This window comes from Manis javanica, chromosome 15 (genome assembly GCF_040802235.1).
Source record: "Manis javanica isolate MJ-LG chromosome 15, MJ_LKY, whole genome shotgun sequence".
Classification (NCBI taxonomy): Eukaryota; Metazoa; Chordata; class Mammalia; order Pholidota; family Manidae; genus Manis; species Manis javanica.
In genome coordinates this window covers 74,621,904-74,643,554 of record NC_133170.1, presented here as the reverse complement: position 1 = coordinate 74,643,554, position 21,651 = coordinate 74,621,904, and the positions used below count along the sequence as shown (strand labels likewise).

At 40.7% G+C, this 21,651-nt stretch overlaps 1 protein-coding gene across 5 annotated transcripts in view; it reads right to left on the bottom strand.

The window, feature by feature from the left end:
• Window positions 1–995: 995 nt before the first annotated feature.
• SUDS3 (SDS3 homolog, SIN3A corepressor complex component) overlaps window positions 996–21,651 on the bottom strand; it is a 39,989-nt gene continuing 19,333 nt past the window's right edge. Inside the window, exons 9-14 of one of the 5 annotated variants that reach the window (XM_036993309.2) lie at window positions 21,451–21,512; window positions 21,270–21,291; window positions 20,016–20,121; window positions 14,144–14,228; window positions 11,249–11,334; window positions 996–1,359 (exon numbers count right to left, since the gene is read on the bottom strand). In XM_036993309.2, coding sequence (XP_036849204.2) covers window positions 1,215–1,359; window positions 11,249–11,334; window positions 14,144–14,228; window positions 20,016–20,121; window positions 21,270–21,291; window positions 21,451–21,512 — 506 coding nt within the window. In that variant the 3' untranslated portion in view covers window positions 996–1,214. Of the gene's footprint in view, window positions 1,360–3,140; window positions 3,487–7,961; window positions 11,335–14,143; window positions 14,229–20,015; window positions 20,122–21,269; window positions 21,292–21,450; window positions 21,513–21,651 lie in introns of those variants that run through there. The other 4 variants (XM_073223710.1, XM_036993311.2, XM_073223711.1 and 1 more) reach the window with 4 other exon arrangements.

Genomic DNA, 21,651 nt, shown 5'->3' with positions numbered 1-21,651 from the left:
CCCATAGGCTTTGTGTTACAGACACACATTCAGGCCTTCAAGATGTGCATATGTAAATTCCTCCTCTTAAATCTTGACACTCAGCTCCAAGTCAGAGTCCGCAGTTAAAGAGCACTGACGTGGCTTCATACACAAACCAGCAGCTTTGCAGTAAGGATGTACTGAATATTTGGCAATGATTAATGTTGGGAACATTAGTAAGACCTAATGTTCCCACTGCAATTATTCAGACTGTGTGACCTCAGAACCACAGCAACTGTGAGATAGCCAATGTCCCCTTGTTTTAATGAGCAAGAGGCGTAATGAGTTACAGACAGTCCCAGAGAGACCTGTAGGCAAGGCATAAAGGGTTGAGATAAAGAGGATTGGTTAAATACACATACCTGTTTTTCTCTTTCCCATGAAATCCCACTAAAGCAACTTAAGGTGTTTTGATTTGCTTTGTTTTGTTTTAGGAATTAGACCCATCAGAATGGAGAGAATAGGCAAGTAAAAAACCAAACTACAGAAGCCGAATGTGGATGAAAAACAAAATCTTAAGGCAATGGTGGAGAAAGCTGAGAAACATGGATTAGCAGCAGTCAATCAGAAATTAAGGTACCTATAAAAATGAAGCTGAAGGCAGTGGGACTGGTTGAAACTCAGTTTAAGAAGCTGTCAGTTCCCCGTATCTGCTTCTCTACTTCATGCACCAAGATTGCCAAGATCCAAACCTGGCAAAAGACTACAGATTTCCTCTCCAGGGAAGATAAAACAAAAGGTTTCTCGATTTAGGACTCCAGAACAAACAGATACTACATTTTAGAAAGGAGATTAAAAATCAGAAAGTAAAAAAGCTCTTAGGAATCTTTTTTAATGATAAAGCAAAAGTAAAAATTAAGAAAATCAAGTTATGGAAATCTCCCAGAATAGAAAAAAAACAAAGAGAGAGAAAATAGGAAACAAAAGAAAATTTGAAGACTACTATAGGAAGTCTACTATGCAATTAAGAGGAATCCCTGAATGTAAGAACAGAAGATGAAGGGGAGGAAATAACTTACTGTATTGGTTATTGGTAGCTGCATAACAAATTACCCCAATTACCAGTAGTTTACAACAAGCATTTATTCTGGTATCCCTCTGAGGGTCAGGAATCAGGGAACAGCTTGGTTGGATGGTTCTGGCTCCGGGTCTCCCACGAGGTAGCAGTCAAGTTGTCATCAGGGGCTGCAGTCTCATCTGAAGGCTGGACTGGACCTGGAGGATTTCTTCCAAAGTGACTTACTCATACGACTATTGGCAGAGGCCTCTGTTGCTAACTGGCTGCTGGTAAGAGTCCTCAGTTCCTTGCTACATGGGCCTCCCCATTGGGCTGCTTCCCTAAAGCAAGTGATCCAAAAGGAACAGAAAATACAACCAAAAGAAGTCACAGTATCATTTATACCCCAATATCAAGTGAATTATTCTCACCTCTGATGTACACTATTAGTCACAGAGACCAACCCTGGTCCAATAATGGGAGTGGACTGTACAGGATATAGTATCAGGAGGCAAGGATCACTGGAGCCATCTTGGAGGCTGACTACGTACATCTATGAAATATGTAAGTGCATTTGTGTATTTATGTATATGTATATTTTAATTCTTTGAATTTAGGGACATATTGTGCAAGATCTTGCACAATGCTCAGCACACTAAGGCCTATCATCATGAACTTTCAAAACACCAAGGATCCAATGAGCTTCTAGAGATGTTAGGAAGTCAGATCACCTAAGATGATCCACAAACAGCCACCAGGCACATGAAAAGATGCTCAATATCACTAATCATCAGGGAAATAAAATTCAAAACCACAATAAGCTATCATCTCACACATCTCAGAATGGCTATTATCATCATAAAGACAAGACATAACAAGTGCTGGTGAGGGTGTGGAGAGAACAGAACCCTTGCGTACTTTTGGTAAGATAAATTGGTGCAGCCACTGTGGATAACAGTATGGAAGTTCTGCAAAAAATTAAAAATAGAACAACCAACTGATCCAGCAACCCCACATTGGGTATATATCTAATGGAGATAAAATTGTCATCTCAAAGAAGTATCTGCACCCCCGTGTTCACTGCGGCATTATTCACAATAGCCAAGACATGGGAACAACCTAAGGACCTACTGATGGATGACTGGATAAATAAAATGTGGCACATATACACAATGAAATATTATTCATCCATTAAAAAGAAGGAAACCCTACCATTTGCAACAGTATGGATGAAACTTGGGGGCATTATGCTAAGTTAAATAAGTCAGACAAAGACAGACAAATACTGTTATGATTCCATTTACAGGTGGAATCTAAAAGAAAAAAATAAAAAACAGAAACAAAGAATAGATTGGTTGCCAGAGGCAGGTGCTTGGGGATAGAAGAAATGAGTGAAGGTGGTCAAGGGGTACAAACTTCTACTTATAAATTCTGGGATGTAACATACACTATAGTTAACAATAATGTATTATGTATTTGAAAGTTGCTAAGACAGATCTTAAAAGTTCTCACCACACACACACACACACACACACACACACACACACACACACACACACAACTACTGATGTGATGGATGTTAACTAACCTTGTGATAATCACTTCCGATACATACATATATATCAAACCACTCTGTACACCTTAAATGTAGTGTTACACATCAATTATATCTCAAAAAAGCTGGGGAAAAATGTCAAAAAATCAATAATCAGAATTCCTTCAGACTTTTCACGGGCAACATTGGAAGTGAGACAGCAAAAAACAATGCCTTCAAAATCTTGAAGGAAAATTATTTCCTACAAGAAATAGAATTAAACCCACCAGAATGGAAAACACTTGAGTAGATACAACCACATTTTAGAAGCTGGGAAGTAAATTTTTAAAAACCCAAAAAACCTGAATCTTAAAACTGACAGTGGACAAACCTGAGAATAATGAATTAGCAGCACAAGGAAACTCTAGAAATGAAAGTTAAGGGAGGATCTGGTTGAAATATAGTTAAGTGCTAAGAACTTCATGGGCCTTTTCAATTCTAGAAGTGTATGGGCCTAAATTCTGGAAATTAAAAATGTAGTTATACCACCCAAACCATCAATGAAGTAAGAAAGCACAGTGAAGTGTCTTTAATGATGCTTGGTAAATTACTGTAAGATGTGTTTTACCAAAATAGGGGACTATAGTAGATAAACAGGAATACAAGAGAAACAAGAAATGGGAGATCCAAGCCCAAATAGTGGTAAAGAGCCTCCAGAGGGTCAGCTGTGTGCTGGGCCAGAGCAGGCAGGCAGAGGCACCCAGGGAGGAGGTTTTTTCAGGGTGATGAAACTGATGGAATACCTGGTGTATCTGAATGTCTTAGGGGGGACTGGTATGTGGTGAAGATCTTGCAGTTGAATTCGCAGTAAGTACATAGAAAACAAGCAAAATGAGAAAAAATACAAGACGATCATGAACTTCTGGGGGGAATGCTGTCAAGGAAAGAAAAAGCAATCATAGTTTATAACATGGCTCAGCTGTGACTAGTGTTTATTCAGTCCTAATAATATAAACACTGAATATTAACATGGTCAAAATAAATAACTGCACTGGGGGAAAAGGGGTGCCTTCCATAGTGACACTTTCTATAGAGAATGCCTAAAACTGATATGTCTACCATTAGTAGTAAGTAGATAGGGATAGAAGTTAAATACCAAAATAATCATTTACCAGAGGTGAAACGGTTGCTTCTGGGAGGGAAAAAACAGGGAACTACTCTATTTTGTGGTAGTAGGTCGAGTAGGAACTACTCGATTTTGAAGTCCATGAGCTTCAGCCTCAAGACTAGGATTTTCCTCAATCATGGGATTAAGAGTTGCAAGACCTGGATTCTAGCTCCTGCTCCACCATTAATCAACTGTGTGATCTCAAGCAAGTTCTTTCCCTTCTCAGTGCCTGTTTCCAGGTATGAAAAAGAGAGGGAGTTTGCCCAGATGACAACTAAGCATCCTTTATATTTTGGCAGCCTACGTTGGATGGGGGGAGTCAACAGGAAAAGGAAATCTATGAATGTGGTGCAATAGTAAACACAATTCTCCTCCAAGCCTCAATCTCTTCATCTGTAAAACAGGAATCACTGACATACTTCACATGGTGCTGAGTATGTAAGATGGTGTATGAAAACTGCTTAACACTCACACAGACATATAGTAAGTGGTCAATAAACATGAGCCCTTATTCATTTTGATTACTCATATGCTTAGAGTTCTAGCATGCTTGGATTCCTGAAAGCTTCCACTTCTGGTAAGGTGAAAGCACCATGTTTGCAGGAAGAAGAATGATCAAAGCAGAAGAAAGGGAGTCAAACAAAATTACTGTCTAACAGGAATATGTGCTGTTGCCCTTTATTGGTTTTACATACGAGTTAGTTTACGAATACTTTCAGGAGCATGTAAGTGTGAAATTGGAAAGCTTCACTGCAGGACTGCCACGACCCACCGCACTGGTGATATAAAAGGGGGAGGAGGAGGGAATGGGGTGGGCCAGAGAAAGAGAGCAAAGGCCAGAGGCAGAACAGAAAGGAAGCTGAGCCAAGGTATGGAAGGACAAAAAGATACTGGGCTGGGGAGAAAACTGAATTTAAAGTTCGAAGCTCATTCATCCAGATTTATTGTTGAACACACACTCTTGACTTTTTAAACATGCTACCCCACTCTCCCATGTCTGTACTTTTGCTCAAGCCATTTCCTGTGTGTGCAATTCCCATTCCTAGCCACAGACACTGCTCAAGGCCTGCCTAGCTTTCAGGCTAAGCTTGAATTTTATTTTCTTTCAGAAGAAATTGTGAAGCATTCCATAGTTCATAAGAATGTAGACTTTAGAATCAAGTTGGGTGAACTTGAGGAAAGTGTCTTAACCTCTCTAAGCCTTAGTTTCCCAATTTGTAAAATGTAAATATCAAATGAACTCATAGGGTTGCAAACAAATAATGAGAGAATGCACATGATGAGCTTGAGTATGTCAGCTGCTCAACAAATGTCAGCTGCTATTACATCCTGTCACCCACATTCCAGTCCCACTTTCTCCATGCCTCAGGTGTAGTTCCTGTTACACTGAACTGGAATTATTGCAAGCGTGGCTGTCCATCCCCATTGCCCCACAGGGAAGGAATCGTGCTCTTATTTACCTCAAAATCCCTGAAAACAGCGCAGGACACTACCGAACATGGCAATCAATGCTCAATATATGTCATTTGGATTGAATGCAATGACCACGACAATCCTCAAGCTGATGACTATTTACAATTTCAAGTACAAGAAAAATCATCTCCAACAACTGACTACAGATGACCAGATGATCACGGCCAGGTTCCCTGTATTGTCTGGGATGAGTAGAGTTCCCCCAGAACCCATTCTGTGGTGGGGAACCTTTGCTCCAAAGAAAATGAAAACAGTAATAAAAGACTAATTTCCTGAAACTGTTCTGGTCTTTTAGGATTTGGCATTCATACCAACAGCCAAGGGCAGGGAGCAGACAGATGGCAGCAGCAGTGACAATGGAAAGGTCTTCATAGACCAGGCACCCCCCACCAAGTCCAGTCCCATGGTACATACCTCACTGTACGGCACAGTGAATGAGAACAGGGACACCGAGCTTAGAATCCTAGGTCATCCATTACCAGCTGTGCGACCTTTGGCAAGTTACTTAACCTCTGTTTCTGGATTTCCTCAAAATGAAGATTACAATAGTACCTACTTCATAGGGTTATTTTATAAGGGTTCAGTAAGTAAATATGCATAAAGTGCTTAGCAATATAAAGTGCTACTTGTGTTAATACAGGACTCCTCAAAACCATCCTCTGAAGTGGATATTATTACTTAACAGGTAAGGAAACTGAGGTTCAGAGATTAAGTTGCTCAAGGTCATACAGCTGGTTAAGCAGCAAAGCTAGATTCAAATGCTGATCCCAAAGTTTCTGCGTTATGCTGCCCATGTGTCATACTGCACCTCATTAACCACTCAAATGCTTACTAAAAGAATTGATGGTGAAAAAAAGCGATTGTTGACTATCTGCAGGGACTTGCTAACCTGGGGTCACTGGTAGCTTGTTCCCTACATGTATGGCTTCCCTAGTTGGCTCTGGAGTATCGCCTATTTTAACCCCTTGCCCATCCACACCATTGACATACAGAGCAGTGATGCCAACAGATTTGCACATCAGCCTGTAGAAAACCAGAGCACACTGCTCAATCTCCATCTTCTGAGCAACAGGGGAGGGAATCTTTAAGATTCTGATCACTGGTCTTCCCGTATCAGTAAAGTGAGTGTTATAGATCTGTATCTTTCAGGAAACTGAACAAACATCAATTAGAGAAAATGGGAAGAGAGAAGTAACTAGGCCCCTATGCTGCATCATATTTCCCTCACTTCCTAGGGATCCTCCCAAACTTATATATCCTTTTACATTAATAATCACAATTATTCACAATAAATATCTCAGTAAACATTCAAGTTCCTAAAGCTAATATATTACTCACCATAATATTATGTCCAAATAGAGTAAGCTGATGCCCATGTTTCTAGTTCATTCCATCTAGTGCCTTCTTTTTAAAAGCAGGAGAGGTACTTTAGCTTTATCAAAGGTGGGGCTCAGAGTGTCTCTGAACACTAGTCAAGAGCAGAAATTGGTTTCATCCCTGCGTCTGCCCAAAGACTGCAAAGCCCAGGTTTGGCTGTTACAGATTGCTGGTTGGAGCTGAGCAGGGAGTCTGAAGTAGGTGACACAGAACAGGTGTGTTCTTCAATCCAGTGACTCCACAGGTCTTGACATAAAAAGGTCCACCATCACCCAGAGAGCGGCAAGATGTAGGACGGCCCTCTCTCCATCTACCTTTTTAGGAACCAGTTCAATGGTTCCAACCCTTCCTCCTTACTTCACAGGTGGTAAGAAAGGCAGGCAGGAATAAAGTGATCTGGAAAAACATAGATAAGTGTTCCCTCCAAAGGCTCTCATGTGGCTTATCAGAGGTACAATCAGCTCCATCAAGACCCCTCACTATTTACGTACTCAACGGTTCCTTCCTTTTTAGACCTATTTTGCTCACGACCATGTCATTTCACAGGAAAAGCAGCTACATCCTTTGCTACTAGCTCTCACATCGCTGGTCAGCCCCTCAACTACATTAGGGACTGGGCTCTTCCAGAACAACTGTAGAAGACACAGCAGCTCAGGAGCTTGAAAGTTAAGGCGACCGAAATACAGAAAAACAGTTGGGCTAGCAGTTACCCTACCAAGGAGGAGTAATCAGAAGGGGCTTGTGGGTGCTGGCAATGCTATTTCATGTAGATGCTGGTTACGTGGATGCATTCACTTTAAGAAAACTACTTCTACAATTAAGCTTTGTACACTTTTCTGTATGAATATTACAATAAAAATTAAAAAAAAACAATGACTCACCTCTCTACCACCCAAAGCATACAGCAGCCCTTCCCAATGGCTCTACCACAACTGAGGTACAAACATGCCTGGTCAGTCACCCAAGGCAGCAGGCAGCCTAATCAGTGCATACCCCTGTTCCCAGGGTATTATGTAAATACTGTCGATTTTTTGGTAAGACTGGGAAGTACTGCTCTAGAGCACCAAATAAACATCCTCCTCAATCACACAAGTCTACCTTAAGGTTTTTCCTACCTAAGGTCAACACTATTTACTTAATCCTTAGTTAGACTGTTTTATTATCTCCAACAAGGACAGAAAACACTACATACATTCAAAGGTCAATGCTCCTACACTGCTCTTTACAAAACTTGAGATGTCTTTGACAGCATTCCATATCTCACTCTTTCTGACAAGCACACACAGACTACCCACCCTTCCTCCCCAACTTCCTTCCCCCATAATCACCAAAGGGAAAACCTTACATTTCAATCCTTTATGAAGTCAATGGATATAACGCAGACTACATGCTGTTTTTCTCTTTGAAAGTTTATTGTTATTAAAAAAAACACTCTACACTTTTTACATTCACCTCTCAGAACATTTAATGGTACCAGTTAATGATGTTATATAAAAAGCCCACCAGCTGCTTGAAATGGCTTTAAATTTTTTCTGGTATTAAAGTAGTTGAACTCTTTGGAAAAATTGGTGTAACATTAAGTACCAAGATTTCAAATCCCCAGATTAGAAACAAGATTTTTAAGTCAGGAGGAATTTTAATAAAAATTCAAGGCTAAAAGGAAATGTTAATAGAAAAACAAAAATACAGTTAAAAAATAGGATTCCCCCCCTCCCCCAACCCCTTAGGTAAAAAAATGCAACCAGCCCCACCCCACCCCCAATATTTCTCTTAGAAAAGTCACCTAATCCTGTACAGTGTCTCACACACAAATACAAACAGCTTGATTCGCAAATCAGCCTCTGGGATCCTACACTAGCCCATTAGAAGTTTTTTAAAAAATTAAGTTAGGTAGTTAGACATCCATAAATACTGGTATCCAAATGAATGAAAACATCCTGGCTTTGGTACAGCTACTGAAACCTGGAAATTGTTCAAGAGGATACTGGCTTAGGGACAGAGGGGGATGCACGCAAAAACCCCAAAGCAGAGGTAAAATAAATATGGGGACACATCCACAGCAAACACTGTGCATTAATACTGAGGCAGATGCCTCAAACAGAACACATGGATAGGTTCTTGACCAGAGTAACACACATGACATACAGGTTCTTAATCAGAGTAACACACATACAGGTTCTTGATCAAATTAACACATGTATAGGTTCTTGTTCCAAATTGTCTGGACCAATTTTTTCTAAGTATCAATTGCAGGAAATAGCCTAAATTTGGGAATTCATCTGCTGAGCCAGGGCCTAGAGAGATAAAGACCTTTTGGAATGAGAATGGCCATGTGGGCTAAAAGCCAGCCCCTTATCCTAGGGTTCTCCAAGTGTTTTGGCCTCTGGTTCACTTGTGCCCATCACAAAAGCATCTCCATCTCCTGACAGGGGAGCTCTTTGACCCCTGGTTATCACAAGCACCCATCAGAGGGACTGAACTGATTTTTCATTACTGGGGTAACTAGATAAAAAATTAAATCTACTGGGATTAGGAATTCATTCATTGTGCTGTGTGTCTCAAGTCTCTTCATATTCCCCCCATTTTCACTACATAATGATTATTGCTGAGGACACTGAGGAGCAGAAGGCAGTGATGGGACCGAGACCAGGCTAAAGTGTGGCTTCAAACACCCTCAAATGTGCAGAAGAGAGGCCAAAGTGCTCATTCCCTGGTCTTCAGATAAACAGTGACTTCATAAAAGCACGAAGGTACCACCAGACAGGGCAAGTAAAAAAGGCAACTTATTGCTGCTTTGATGCTGACCCCACCAATAGCTATCAACACAATCCTTTCTGGAAAAAAAAAATAAACTTAGATGTACTATTAGGAAGACAAGACAATCATTTAAAAAGAAAAACTACCTTCAATGACAACACACACTAAATATGTTCATGTAAATTTCCATCAGAGCACACAAATGAAAAACAATAGCTACCTGATATTCTGAGATGTTACCCAGACCACAGTGGCAATCCAAGCAAGGGAGGTCTCCCTCACAGCACAGGCCACCAAGAAGAAATAGAGGTGAAGCCCCTGCTTACTGTGGACTTGATTCACTATAGTAAACATAATACTGGGGGCCCCATGGGTAGAGAAGAAACACAAAATACCTGACAACTTTTAATAATCAAGTATCACTTGTACTGTTCTCTCAATGAGACTCCCAACACCAGAAAAAAAATGAGAGAAAAAAATGGGTTATAAATTAAAATAAAAATACATCTATACAGTCACCACTGAGTCAGTAGGTTTGGTCTCTGTTGAGGCCAGGACTTCAAAGGTGATTTACTTGTCATCACAGCCCCACTTGCTTTGGGACAGGTACATCAAGAGACCACAGAAAGAGAATCACTTGAGACCAAGGAATTACTTACAAAGATTTCCTAGGATGTATAAGGTCTACTGATTTCCAATAGAGTTACTCCACCCCCAAACTCTTTAAACATCTTTAGGTGACAACTAGAATATAGGAAACCCCATCACCCAATGAATCATTTCTCCACTTGGGGGCACAAGGGAAAGGGAGCAGGGAGGGCAGGGAAGGCTGTTTCATCAGTACACATTAGGAAGAGTGTTCTAAGTTTAGTGGCAGCGACAGCAGAGCTTTCTTTGTCTTCGACTGAGGCCAGATCCCTGGGAGGCTGGGAGTGCTGACAAGGGCCCGTGAGTTGGGAATGGCCAACGGGCAATAATGGCATCAGCCACAAGAGTGCAACTTGCATTGCGAGTGAGAGTCTAGATCACTGGCTATTGCACTATCAATCTCAGTCCCTTCCTCCAATAGATAACACAGATAACCAGCCCATGGCGGGAACCACTTAATCTCCTTGGGAGCAGGGGAGAGAAATAACTTAGAAATGAAAACTCCTGAAATGGCCACCTCATGTTCCAGCCTGAACTTCAACAAATGTGTCTGAATAAACCACTTGTATTAAATAACTTAAAATACGGTATCTTCAGCAAGTATGAATCTAAAATGCCCCCTCCCCCAGCCCCATTTACTTCAGTACACGTCGTCTCCCAGGCAGATGTTTCTGTGTTTCAGCCAGTGGGATGGATGGCATAGACCAGATGTTACATAAGGCATTTATTTCCCCGAGAAGGCTGAGAGCCAGGAGAATTAATTTCCGTCTGCTAGGACCTGTGCCCCATGCATGTGGGGAAACAGTGAAATGGGCTCAACAAGGGTTGAGAAGCTACATGATCCACTAATCAGCTTTAAAACCTGAAAATGCATTGTAGAGTGTATCCCTTCCTACTCCTTTTCATGGTTGAAAGACCTAAAGATAATTAATAAAAACAGATGTCCCTTCAAACTCAAAGGATGTCCCAAAAAAGGAGAGACAAAGTAAAAGCAAAATATTAAGAAATAAGTAAATCTAACTCCCACTACTCCCAAAAGTAAGAGTCTCATGGTGAGCGATGGCTGGAAGAAGTTGAGGCAGGAAAGAATGACACAAAGATGAAGTGGTTGGCCACAAAAGTGCCTTGCAGGATCCACAACAGTGTTCTCCATTTTCCAAGGCCAAGGAGCAATTCCCAAGTTAAAAACTTTCTGTTAAGAAAAAAACAAAACAAAAAAACACTCCAGAAAAAGGGTCAAGGGAAGAACACTGTAGAAAGTCAAGCCGCTGACCTCCGGCGGATCACAAAGAGCCCACGCTGAAGCTGACCCAAGTAAATCCTCATCTTGGTGCTGTCACTTGTCTTCCTCACCCAGATCTGTGGGGAGAAGGAAAGGGAACAAGATGAGAGGTGAATATTGAGGAGCAAATTTTCCAGAGTATCAAAATATCTGCATGAGTTAGGTGTGGGCACACCACCAGCAATCTCTTCCTGTCCCCTTGTACAGCCTCCCAAGCACCTCGTTGACCTTCAGCCCTCCCAAGGGCACGTCCCTATGGTAGAGAGCAGGCATCAGCCCTTAAACTCCCTTCTCCAAAGAATTCTCACTCACCTTTTAGAAAATGGAAAGCAGAGTGATCTGAGGGTTTTGCCCTGATCTTAAGGACTTTTTGATTTGGTTTGATTATAGCTTTAAAACATTCAAGATACATACAGTCATCATAAACTTTCAATCAAAATTTGGAAATACTTTCCTTGCCCAAATGGACTTCCATATTATAGCCTTTCAATATTCTAGTTCCTTGGCAATTATGGCTAATGGTCATCACAGGAAAAGTAGGCAAAAATAATCAGAAGACCCACAAGTGAGCTAAGGCCCAATTAGGATCATGAGTAGGTTAAATTAGCTTAAGACAGTCCTTCCCTCCTGACCATATCGTTTTCCCACAGATGACATCGGATGTCTGGCCTTTTACAGGGCAGGTGCATTCTTCTGCAGAACCGGGAATGAACTCTTACAGCAGAGGAACTACCCAAGCTGACAAGTGTGCTCAGGAAATGGCATAGCTGTAGCTGGGGATGAGGAGGAGATGCCTCTGCAGCCACCTGATACCCGGGTGAGGGTTACTGTGTGCCAGACACTGCTTCATCCTTCAGAATCACCCTTGGAACCACTATGATCACTCCCATTTTACAGAAGAGCAAGGCTAAGTCCGCTTGCCCGATGTGAATCCTGGCACCTGACATCAAAGCTCCTTGCTCTTCTCCATTAAATGAGCCCCTGCCTCTTCTCACCCATTCTTCCATCTCTTTAATTAACATGCAGTTAGATGGAGCCAAAAGCATACTTCTTTTCAAGATCTGCATCCCACACACATACATAAGTACAAGTTTACAGATGTGTCTCCTCCCTCCATTAGGTTTTCCGGTTTTAAAAACCTTTATTCTCAGTTTCTTCTCAATTTAACATGATTAGTTAGCAACAGAGACTTTTAAAGTCAAATTCACTGATTGAAAAATAAAAATAAAATTAAACACCTCACATAAAGCCGAGCCCCTAAAGGATCCTGTAGAAGCATTTTTAAACTGAAAAGGGACCCCAAGGAAGGCTGGCATGGTGAGTGACTAACATGCTCAGACCCCCAAATCTGTCCAGAGTCAGCTTAATTACATAAGGGTCAAGTAGTGCTATCACTTAGGATTTGACCTGAAAAATGAGAGAGGGTACTTCCAAAAAGTGAGAAGTGCGTCCATTACCAGAGTCGCATGCCTCTGATACACTGAGGCCTCTCCTCTCCAGGAGACACATTCTCAGTGTCACCACCACCTTGTCAGACCTCACTGACCCTCTACTATGTCATAGGGTGGCGGTCTTCAACAAAGAGGGAAAAATCTAACTTGCATTTCTATTTTCCTGAAAAATGCTGAGATGTCACAGAGAATAATGCACTGTTCTGAAGTCAGGTTGGGTACTAGAAAGCCACGCCTGCTTTGTATAGCAGCCCACACAGCCAGGCCTAAGTGCTCTGTTGTGAAATCACAGTGCCTCTTGCTGAGGAATAGCAGGTTCTCTATCAGGTGTCCTTCTTTGGTTCTGACTTGGTCTGGGGTGACACACAAATTTCAGAGTCTGGAGAAAAATGATGTTCATTTATCTGGAAGGCTCTCCCTAACTTCTAAGTAAACAATCAATTTGCAAACTAGTCACATTTGAGGGCATTTTCAGTTCAGGAAGCGGGGAGAATAGAAGAGGCTTAAGTGATTTCATAGTCCAGTTTCATTAGATTTACTGTGTATTGGCACGAATAAGTTACAGAGGGTAGACACATAAAATCAATTTCTTCGCAGACTTTTGTGGACTAATAAAAGATCAAGCCAATCCATCTATTAGTTTTTAACTTTTTTTATCGCAGACATTTGTGGACTGATAAAAAATCAAGCCAATCCATCTATTAAAGTTTTTAACTTTTTTTTAAATGACTAACAACACAAGTTCCACATTGCTGACATCTGCCTTAATGAAGGGCCAGTCAGAGACCTCAAAGGCTAGTCACATCATCCTTGAGCATTACCCTCTGGGCTGACTTTAGAACCAGTCCCCAGCCCCCAGGAGTGACTCAAGGAAACCAGTACCTAAGGGCATGGGCCTTGTAGCTCACTGCTCAGAGGAACAACAGGACATGTCAGGCTGGGAAGGCAGCAGGCAAGTCATAGTGTATGCCTCAGATTAGGCCAGCACCATTTACTGAGCACTTACTGGGTGCCAGGTGCCTCATTAAATCCCCACAGGAACAACTCTATTAGTACACGTGAAAGCTCTAGAGAATAACAAAACAAAGATGCAGTGTGCTCCACAGGCAAGTCTCATTCGTTAAAAGCAGCAGGATCTGAATGCACAACATCACAGCCTCGCCTTCTGCTCTTCCCTGTAGCCTATCTCAGTGGTTCCCATCTCAATTACCATCCGTAGAGGTTGTAAATACCATAAGGAATACACAAGTCCACACTGACTGTAGTCAAGCAAAGTAAGGGATTTTTCAAGGGTGATTTTGACGATGTGCAGTTTCTGCCTGAAAAGTGGTGACTTTAGAATCTAACCCATAGATAACACATGACCCCTCTGCACTTTCTTGGTAGAATCGGCAGTGCAGGTCTTTCCCAAAGGGTGAGGGAATTGGGTCCCTACCTCATTGGCTCCGACCGAGCTGATCACACAGCTCAGTTTCTGGTTGTCCTTGGACTCCAAGTAGATGGCTTGGCTCTTGTGGTACCTGCCAAAAACAGGACACAGGTGCACGCATACTTTCAACCACTTTATTGAGGTATGACTGACATGTAAAAAGCTGTACACATCTGGTTTGTACTTGATGAATCTAGGGGTAACTTTACACCCATGAAACCATCACCACCATGAAGGCCACAAACATGTACCTTGTCCCAAAGTCTCCTCCATTCTCTTTATTATAACCTTTTTTTCTGTTTTTTTTTTTTTTGTGGTAAGAATACTTAACATAAGATATACCCTCAACAAATTTTAAGTACGCAATAGTTACTGTTAAAGGTACAAATTTTAAGAAAGGAAGGAAAGGGAAGAGAAAAAAATGCCACCACATTAATAAACAAACATTATAATTACAAGAGTTTTAACTTATATTTGAGGAAGTCTGGATTTCAGGTTTAGTTTAAAGGCTCCCATCCTTGGATTAGATGACCTTGTAATCTTCTAAATCTAGAATTTATTATTTCTTGGTCCCTCTGTCAAGAGGAAAAAGGGGACCAGTGAAAGGGCTGGAAAACTAACTCTGTATTTATCTTTTTATTTGGACTATAGGACCCGATCAAAAAGAACATTATAATTTTTCAAGTAAAACCTTTGTCTCCACTTCCTGCCCTCACCCCAAACACTGAACATGGTTGAGAACAGATGGGCCTGAACAGTTGTTATTTATTTTCTATGTACCCAAGTAAGTCATTATCAAGAAGGAAGGTCAAATTCAGCCCTTATTTTGGTCACTAATTCAAGAAATACAAGTTAATCACTTACTGATTACCACTGACTGTGCTGGACTGGATGCGGACAGTGAGCAAGACCACAGGTCCCTGCCGTCACAGAGCTTCAAATACAGTGACAGTGAAGAGCATTAAATAATCACACCTGGCAAGCACAAGTAGGTGAAGTTCTGAGTGTCAAGATGTGCACCAAAGGGTATCTCGTTTGGCCCGGTCAGTCTGGAGAACTGCTCTGAATGGAGTGGACCAGACAGACACTCCCCTTTCAGCCCCTGTGTCTATTTTCTTGGTTTACAGTACAGGACCACCTTCAACTTCTACAAATTCAGGGACAAGGCCAAGGATGAAAGTGAGGAAGCCAGGGCCAAAGCTCAATGAGACAACAGCAGATGCCACAGGACGAAGGAGCAGCTGCCAGATTATGAAAGTTGGAAACATCAGCTGAGTAGCTGCTGGCAGCCCTGGCCTGTGCCAGCCCCGGTTCAGTCAAGAACATAACCTTTGGTTCATTCTGGCTGCACAGGTCTGGCTAAACAGACGTACTAACTCATGTAAATTCCACCGAAACACATCTCCCAGCAAAGCACTGCATCCTACCATATTCTGTGGAGGAAGAAGGCAGACGCTGTCTGCTGGCATAATGAAGTACCCTGCTGCCAAGGTAACACCGCGGAAGACATACTTCACTCCCACAATTAGCTTTCCCCAATCTAGGTTCAAAGTACTCTTTAACCTGCTACTTAGGAGCTAAAACCTCAGGTTTCCAAGTCAATTTACCTTCCAAAGCACTGTTAAAAGTAATCAAATCATAAATACAATTACAACTGAGATTGGTTTACACCCAGATTTCAAGTTGCTTTTGGCCAGAGATTAGTTGGTAAACTGGGTCAGGGGACCTTCATTTTGCTGAATATGTAATATCACAAGATCTGAATTATACAATGCATGAGGAAAGGCTGAATTAGTTCACAGAAAAACTCAAACTCAAATTTTCCTCCCACATCTAAGCCATACCATAAGTCCTACGTGTACAAAGTAATGTCTTGAGTAACGGTCAGAATGAAAATATGGTGGTGCTGGGGACATTCATAGATATTGTATGATGACTGTCAGCTATAAAAGAGATAAATACACAAAACAACATGCAACTAGCCTCAAGTCATCCTGATACTACTTGCTAAATACTGTAATAAAGAAAAATCATAGGTGTCGTGTAGAAGTACATTACTAGTGTGGAAACATGCTCAGTAGACAACTAAAGGGAGGAAAAATAACTATGCCCATTATGCTTATAATAAAACATACATGTTACATGTGTATCATATATACCCACACAGAAAAAACTGGATAAATTTATATATTAAAATGTACATTAAATGTGTATTAAATTTTATAAAAATATGAAATGACAATTAGAGGTGGTATTCCTTTTACTGCATATCTTTTTTTCCAACAAATACTACTTATATTAAAAAGCATTTTCTTATAAATCACAGTACTGAAAAATATCCATATAATAAAGATGGGACAAAAACAAAACTTAATGTACCAAATATCTTAATGTCTGTTAAAGACAACAGGTAATTAACTCTGGAAGTCTCATCAAGCAACTCTTGTAAGATGTGTTGCATTTTCTTTCCAATGTGCTCAGAAACCAAACCCCAACACACCTGACTGGCTTTAAAGTGACATCTGGAATTAAGCATGCAATCTGCTCTATTACCCCTGAATGGTCTGCAACTTGAGCATCTGGCCACCTCCCCAATTTGCCTGCCTTGGAACCCCCAAATGGTGGTGGTTGGAATGTCTACCACTGGTCATTATTTGCTCCACGGGGAACTCTTGCTAGTGTCCCACTCTAAGCCAAGTGGTTGCCAGGTCTCCTGGACACAGTCTCTGGGGCCTCCAGAGATTTTCACATACCGCACAATGGTCTTGAGAACCCACTATCCTTGGATATCCAATCTATGAAATTATCTGAATTCTTTAAAAAAAAAAATGACTTCTGAAATTAAAGTGCTCATTTGAAGGGGAGGGGGTTTCAAGATGAAACAAAACCAAAAAGCTTGTCAACCTTAACCTACAAATTTACTTTTCATAACTCAAAATATATTTAGACAGTTTAAAAAATGTTAAAAAGCAACATCAATAGAGCTAAATTAGTAAAAATGTACATTATCACTTTTTTGTCAATTAGCCTGTTTTATAGAAGGCAACTCATCTCTGCTGAAAAAATACTTTAAACAGCCTCAGAGAACAAGCCCCAAATGTCAAATTCATTTTATTACTTTATTACTAATGGAAATCCTGACCTGGGAATCCTTACAATTGAGCTTTTAAAGCTTTGTTTGCCTCTACTATTAAACCCACTGAACTCCAGTCACCACTCCTATCATGGAAGAAAGCAATTTCTTTAGAAGATGGGTCAAAGAATGGGGCAGGAAGGGATATAATTAATTTAATTTTGTGTCCTAGCGGGAATCCTGCTGTTAATGTGTCTCTTCCCAAATGCCACATTAGTTTTGAAACCTCAGCAAGTCCCAATTAGAGTTGTAAAAATTCACTGTTTTAACAGTCTTTTGTGTCAAAGCCTGGAGGGTTAAAGCCAACTGAACAAGTGGGTGACTTCATATTTGATTAACATTAGCAGCCCCAGATTTAAAATGAGGAGAGAGAAAAACCAGTCCACCAGCACCATCAGTTAGTTACTTGAAAATATCAGCTACTCTCGCAGTACTTTTTAAGGGTCATTAGTCCAAATCAAAATGTGAAGGAAACTTGGAGCAGGATATAAAATGCCTTAGAAACAGTAGAAGACGAAGGCAAAAGAGAGATGTTTATCCTTCAAACGGAGATGTAACTTGGTCGTGCTCATGCCAAGTGGGAAGCCTGCCTGGATCACACTTATTTTGCTGACATCATTTAAACGCAATGAAACATGTTTTGCCAGAATAATTGTTTGACCAAAATACTCCACACCCCTGGAAAGAGCATAAAACAATTGAGGTGACCTCTTAGCCACAGGACATGATGGCTAAAAAGGAAGGGAAAACGAAGACTCCGAACTGACAAGGACACAAAGCCAAACATCATGCACTGAGACCTGAGGCCGAGGTTATGCACGGGTGAAAGCACTGGCCAGGACCCCATGAACACCCCCAAACATAGGGAAGGGAAGGACCCGACTTCTGACCAACATGTCAGGAACTCTGACTGCCAAGGCCAAAGAAGAGAACATACAAATTACAGAAGAAAACAAGAGTCTCAATATTTAACAACAGAATAAGTAATTTAAAATTGAAAAAATATAATGATCCCAGAGACCTTATTTTTAAAACTTCTGCCATTTTGAGACAGTGAAATACCTTCAAAAGACTTACGAGGCCCAACATCAAACCTGATCACTCTGTTGACGTTATGAAACACCAGTCACAGTGGATCATTTCTTTAGGAAAAACAGAATTTTATTTTACCCCATTTTCACTCTCATGACAGCTCTCATAAAGTGGAAGAATTAAGCCTCAGAAGGGGAAGATCCAAAGCAATGCAATTTACAAAATGAACATCACTTGAAATATCACATGGCTTTAAGACCCATAGATCCGTAAAAATGCTAGTGATAAATCTCATCATTTCTGAAGACGGTTCTTATGTGTGGGCTTGATCTTTAAAGGTTATTTGGTTTTCATTATTAGAGACATTTTTCATCTGATTTTGCTCCCTAGTGCGTTGAGCTGTTAGGGCCTGCCACCTAGTGGTAGTATGTTCTCATAAGCAATGTTAAGGATCAACAAAACTGGCCTTTTCAAAAAAAGCCAAAAAAGAGCCAAATGAGAGGCACAGAAGTCACTAAGGCTTACAAAGAAAGCAAACCTCCATCAGCTACTGGATAATTAGCTCACTGTAGCCTAACAAGTGGAACCGATTTATTGCAGGCATGACTAGACCTCTAAGCATTTTTGTCAATTTCAGAAGTACAGTGTTATAAGGTAATCAACTAACACAATGTAGAGTTTTATTTAAGAAAGTGCAAAAGATAGAAAATATCCCTTACTCAAATTTTGGAACTCTGGGTTAAATTAAGTATGCTGAAACTCAAAATCATCACTATATAGCCATTATAAATTATAATTAAGAGCATACGATAACCCTGAAAAACATTGTCCACATAACCAAAGTGGAAAGGCAGAACACAAATGTGTGTCCACCAATCTACAGAGGAGTAAAAGTACATCTGCATCTGGATGACAAATAGAGAATGCATCAGAACTAAAACAGCGCGGAAAGGTGCCAGACCTGGGGGGACCTAGTACCCAGCAGAAAGCCTAGCCACAGAGCAGAAAGGGGATGTTCATTCAACACAACAAACATATGAGCTTTTAAGGTACTTCATATTGTTTTGCCATTTCCTTCCAATGAAAATACTCATGGTCTGAAAGTTTCCAACTGTCTTCAATCCAAACTAGTAATGTTTTAGAATACAACTCCCCCAAACATGTTTCCTACAACACTCATGTAGCAAGATGTGTATGGAAAGGGTCAAACAAATAACACCTCCTGACATCTTAGCAATTCACAGCATGCATCAGCATGTCAGAGGAACTAGAGTGTGATAATGAAGAGACCCATTCATCTTAACGTGCGTGTCCCCCAAATCATCTGACCACAAAATCCTTTTTTCCATAGAACACCTATTAATTTGAGCAGAGTTAAGAGGAGGCAGGGGACATAAACCCTGGCACCAGTCTGTTACCGGGGCACCACAAAAGATTAAAACCTGCAAATTATTGTATGGTAACAGTAGAGAGAGAGAAGGGGGTCTGCCATCAGAAGAACACATTTTTGGAAAACAGTGCCTTCAGAGATCTAACAAGTAGTATATACATCAAATGACTCCTGATACGCTTTTAAATGTTATCCCACTTTAAGTACTATAGAAGTTCAACAGTAGCCATGCTCTGAATTGATAACTATAGGTAGTCCCAGCCCTCTTTCTAGGTGGTTCTTTTGAGACTCTTACAAGTAAACCGTGTTTTGCCCTAACATACCATCTTTTATCATAGTACAGTTTGCCATCTTCTATCCGTGCTTCAAATCTCTGGGCTGGAGACTCTACAGGAGTGGCAGGCAAGTGTTCAGGAGAAGATGGGGATGCTGGAGGAACCAGAGAGAGAGTTCAATGACTAAGCATGTAACAAATATGTGAATCCACCAGTTAATATGCTTTAACTGAAATGCTATGAAAAGGTGGTAATAATCATGATCAAGTCCCTACAGTTGTAATAAATGGGAATTTAACAAAATGTCTGGATATTACATTTACCTTGATCCTCAAGGCAAACCTTTAAGTTAGGCATGGCAAAGATTAATCTCACTGCCAGGAGAAAACCAGAGGTGCAGGCAGAGTAAAGGATTTGTGTAAGGTCACTTAGAGTAGATAGAACTAAAACCCCAGGGATCATCAGAAGCCCAAAAGGGCAAAAAATAGGAATATCTCTTTAAATGTAAAAATGAAGTCTTTTCTGTTATTACTCGGTAGAATTGGCTACTGGGTATATGTAAGAGTCAAACTGATGTAGTGCTAATAATAACTACAGTGGGTTCAAATGATCTAAGTTCACAGTTACTCACATAACTCCCTTCCCATCTTGCTTTCAGAAACTCAGAACCTCTCTGTGGACAACGGTGGTTCTCAGGAGGAAATTATTTAGAGAACAAATAATTCTGTTGTCTTCCACAGGACTCGGTGAGTAGAGGGATGTGTGAATCAGAATTCCATTTTGCAGCCTAGCACTGACTCTAGAATCCTGCTCTGGAAGAAGCCAATGTGAGCACTGGGCTGGCCCCTTCTGTAAGCTAGGACTGGGAATGGGCTGCAAGTCCCTTCCCCCCTTCCCAGAGCCAGGCCCTGGGAAGCCAATGGAAACCACAGTGCCTAGTACTTTAACCCCACAAAGCCAGTAATACTGAAAACTCCTGTTTTCATTTTCATAAATGAATGTGAACTTAAAATCTTATGCCTGATGCCTACACAGAAGGAAACCTTTACCAGCCAATCAATCAAATGTCTGTTCCACAGTAAATCCTAAGGAAAAGACAAAAACAACTAACATACCAGGGTTAAAAATAAACCAAGGGGAGGGTACACTTAAGGTTTCCTTCAGTTTTCATGATGACTACTCTTAGGCAATGATGAGCATTTTATTTTTGAAAATTACAGCTATTCCCTGCCAGATATTCCCATGCTTGTCCAACAGTATGACAGAAAGATTGCACAAATGCCAGTAACATCATGCACTTACCTGGTCTCTTGGGTGACTTAAGCTGTAGGAAGAACAACAAAAAATCTTAGAGAAAATCATTTCAGATGCAACCTAAGGTGTCAAGGTTTCAAAATGATTTAACAAGTAACATGTGAACACAGAAAAACAGCAAAAAACATCAAGCCTAAGCTTTTAAATCAATCAAGAAATCAAACCGTACCTTATTTAATGTTCTCAGATCCTCCATGATCTGTTCATCTGTTAACAAGTAGTTTAACTGGGGTGTTGAGAGTTAAAGGAATGTGTCTGAAAAGCATTGTTTCTGAGCAAACAAATCAACAAAATGGCACCAGTATTTTAGAATTTATAAAGCATGATGTTAGATGACATTTTTACAATAGTTTGCCTTTTGCCAAGTTTT